The 2,118-nt window shown below is 56.8% G+C and overlaps 1 protein-coding gene across 1 annotated transcript in view; it reads left to right on the forward strand.

The window, feature by feature from the left end:
* SSC5D (scavenger receptor cysteine rich family member with 5 domains) overlaps positions 1–2,118 on the forward strand; it is a 35,125-nt gene that overhangs the window by 5,430 nt on the left and 27,577 nt on the right. Inside the window, exon 7 of the mRNA XM_007957300.1 lies at positions 1,627–1,944. Within this exon, the coding sequence (XP_007955491.1) occupies positions 1,627–1,944 (318 nt within the window). The remainder of the gene's footprint in view (positions 1–1,626; positions 1,945–2,118) is intronic.

Genomic DNA, 2,118 nt, shown 5'->3' on the forward strand with positions numbered 1-2,118 from the left:
CTGCAGAGGCTGACGGAGCCAAGAGCAGCAGTGAGATGTCAGGCTGCTGGCTGCAGAGGCTGATGGATCCAGGATCAGCAGTGAGATGTCAGGCTGTCGGCTCACAGGGTGTGAAGGCAGCCCTCCCAAGATCAGCAGGTGACACAGCGGCCCACGGGTTCAAGTTCAGAGGACGAGGAGCCAGATGCAGGATGAAGATGGAGCAAAACGGCAGAGAGCTTTGGCAGAAGGTCTGTATATAATGGAAGCAAGCCACGCCCCCAAGGAAACGCCCTTTCCACGGATTGGCTGCTCACAGCAGCTCTGGTCATGGAGGTGGTTACATTGTATCAGATGTCATCCTGGGGGATGAGTAGTCATAATGCCAAACCCCTGAGAATCATGGCCCAGCCCGGTTGACACCCAGCCTTAACTATCACACAGGGTAATATTTTTGGGGATTCACCCAGCCTGTGTGGCTCCAGAAAATCTGTTGTCCCTGAGAATTTGAAGTTCTGTTCAAGAGCAGCGGTTTTTAACTGGGGGCCATTTTGCACCCCCATGTATTTGGGGTAGAGAGATGGACTCCACACTCTCCAATAACCCAACTCTTACCCAATAAAGACCCAGTGGATAGAGACCCTAAAACCAGCAAGGGGTTAATATCTAGACCAGGTTCTTAGCAGAGGCTGACTTTGTCCACCCCACCCCCCAAGGACTGCCAGAAAAATGAACAAATATGTCTCAGAGGAAATACAGACAACACTCCTTCAAAGCGAGCACGGCAGGACTTCATCTCACATGCTTTGGACATGCCGTCAGGATGGACCATTCCTGGAGAAGGACATCATGCTTGTTAGAGTAGGGAGTCATTGAAAAGAGGAAGACCTTCCACAGGATGGACTGACACAGTGGCTACAACCGTGGGCTCAAACACAGCAACGATTGTGAGGGTGGGTCAGGACCAGGCAGGGTTTCATTCTGTTGTGGGCAGGGTCACTATGTTGTTGTGTGATTGAGTCAGACGTGACTCACAGCGAGCCCTCCTTGGGTTTCTGAGGTGTGGTATCACTACAGAAGTAGATTACCCAACCTTCCTTCCAAGGAGTGGCTGGTGGGTTTGAACTGCCAGCCTTCTGGTTAGCAGTCAAGTGCCTTAGGCAGTATGTTACCAGAGCTCCTTGGGTCGCTACGAATGGGCAACTAGACAGACAATGCCGGGGGAGATTTGGCAGCACTGTGGGTAGGATGGACTCTCAGGCAAGCAACATCAAGAGGTGTTTTTAACTGTCTCAACTAAGGGTGCTGCTTACCACCCTACAATCCACAGGATGGTGGCAAATGTCAATGGCGATGAGGTTGGGATGCCCCTCCCACCCTGTAGAACTGGGGGAGGTACAGCATAGAGCTGAGAGGTGAGGGGCTGAGTGGGGGCCCGGTTGAGGATTCCAGAGAATCCGAAGGAGGGGCACTGGCCAGACCCCCAAGACTCACCCCTGGGAGGCAGGGACATGGAGCACAGAGGAGGAAGCTGGCCCCTGGCTGGAGCTGGGCCCTTGGCTCACTTGCAAATTGAAGCTGTAGGACCCACCTTCCAGTCTCTTTGTTTCCTGTTTGTCTCTGTTCCCGCTGTCCCTCCCCGTCCAGGACCCGCTCCCCGGCTGCGGCTGGCCAACGGCCCCCACGGCTGCGCGGGGCGGCTGGAGGTGTGGCACGAGGGACGCTGGGGGACCGTGTGTGACGACGCCTGGGACCTTCGCGACGCTGCTGTCGCCTGCAGGGAGCTGGGGTGCGGGGCTGCACTGGCTGCCCCCGGAGGTGCCTTCTTTGGTGAGGGGTCCGGGCCCATCCTCCTGGATGACCTTCGCTGTCGGGGCAACGAGACCGCCTTGAGGTTCTGTTCGGCGAGGGCCTGGGGCCAGCATGATTGTCACCACCGGGAGGACGCCGGGGCCGTGTGTGACGGTGAGTGACGGTGAGGGGGCACAGACCATGAGGGCAGGCCGTGGACCACGTCCCAACGCCTTTCACTCCGGCCCCCACCTCCTCCCATTCTCTCCTTCTCCATGAAACTTCATCTGCATCAGGGGTCCTCAATGCCCCATCCCCGCAGGACACGCAATACTTTGGGGGCTCATC

This window comes from Orycteropus afer, unplaced genomic scaffold (assembly GCF_000298275.1).
Source record: "Orycteropus afer afer isolate SDZICR_OR568_19922 unplaced genomic scaffold, OryAfe1.0 scaffold00726, whole genome shotgun sequence".
Classification (NCBI taxonomy): Eukaryota; Metazoa; Chordata; class Mammalia; order Tubulidentata; family Orycteropodidae; genus Orycteropus; species Orycteropus afer.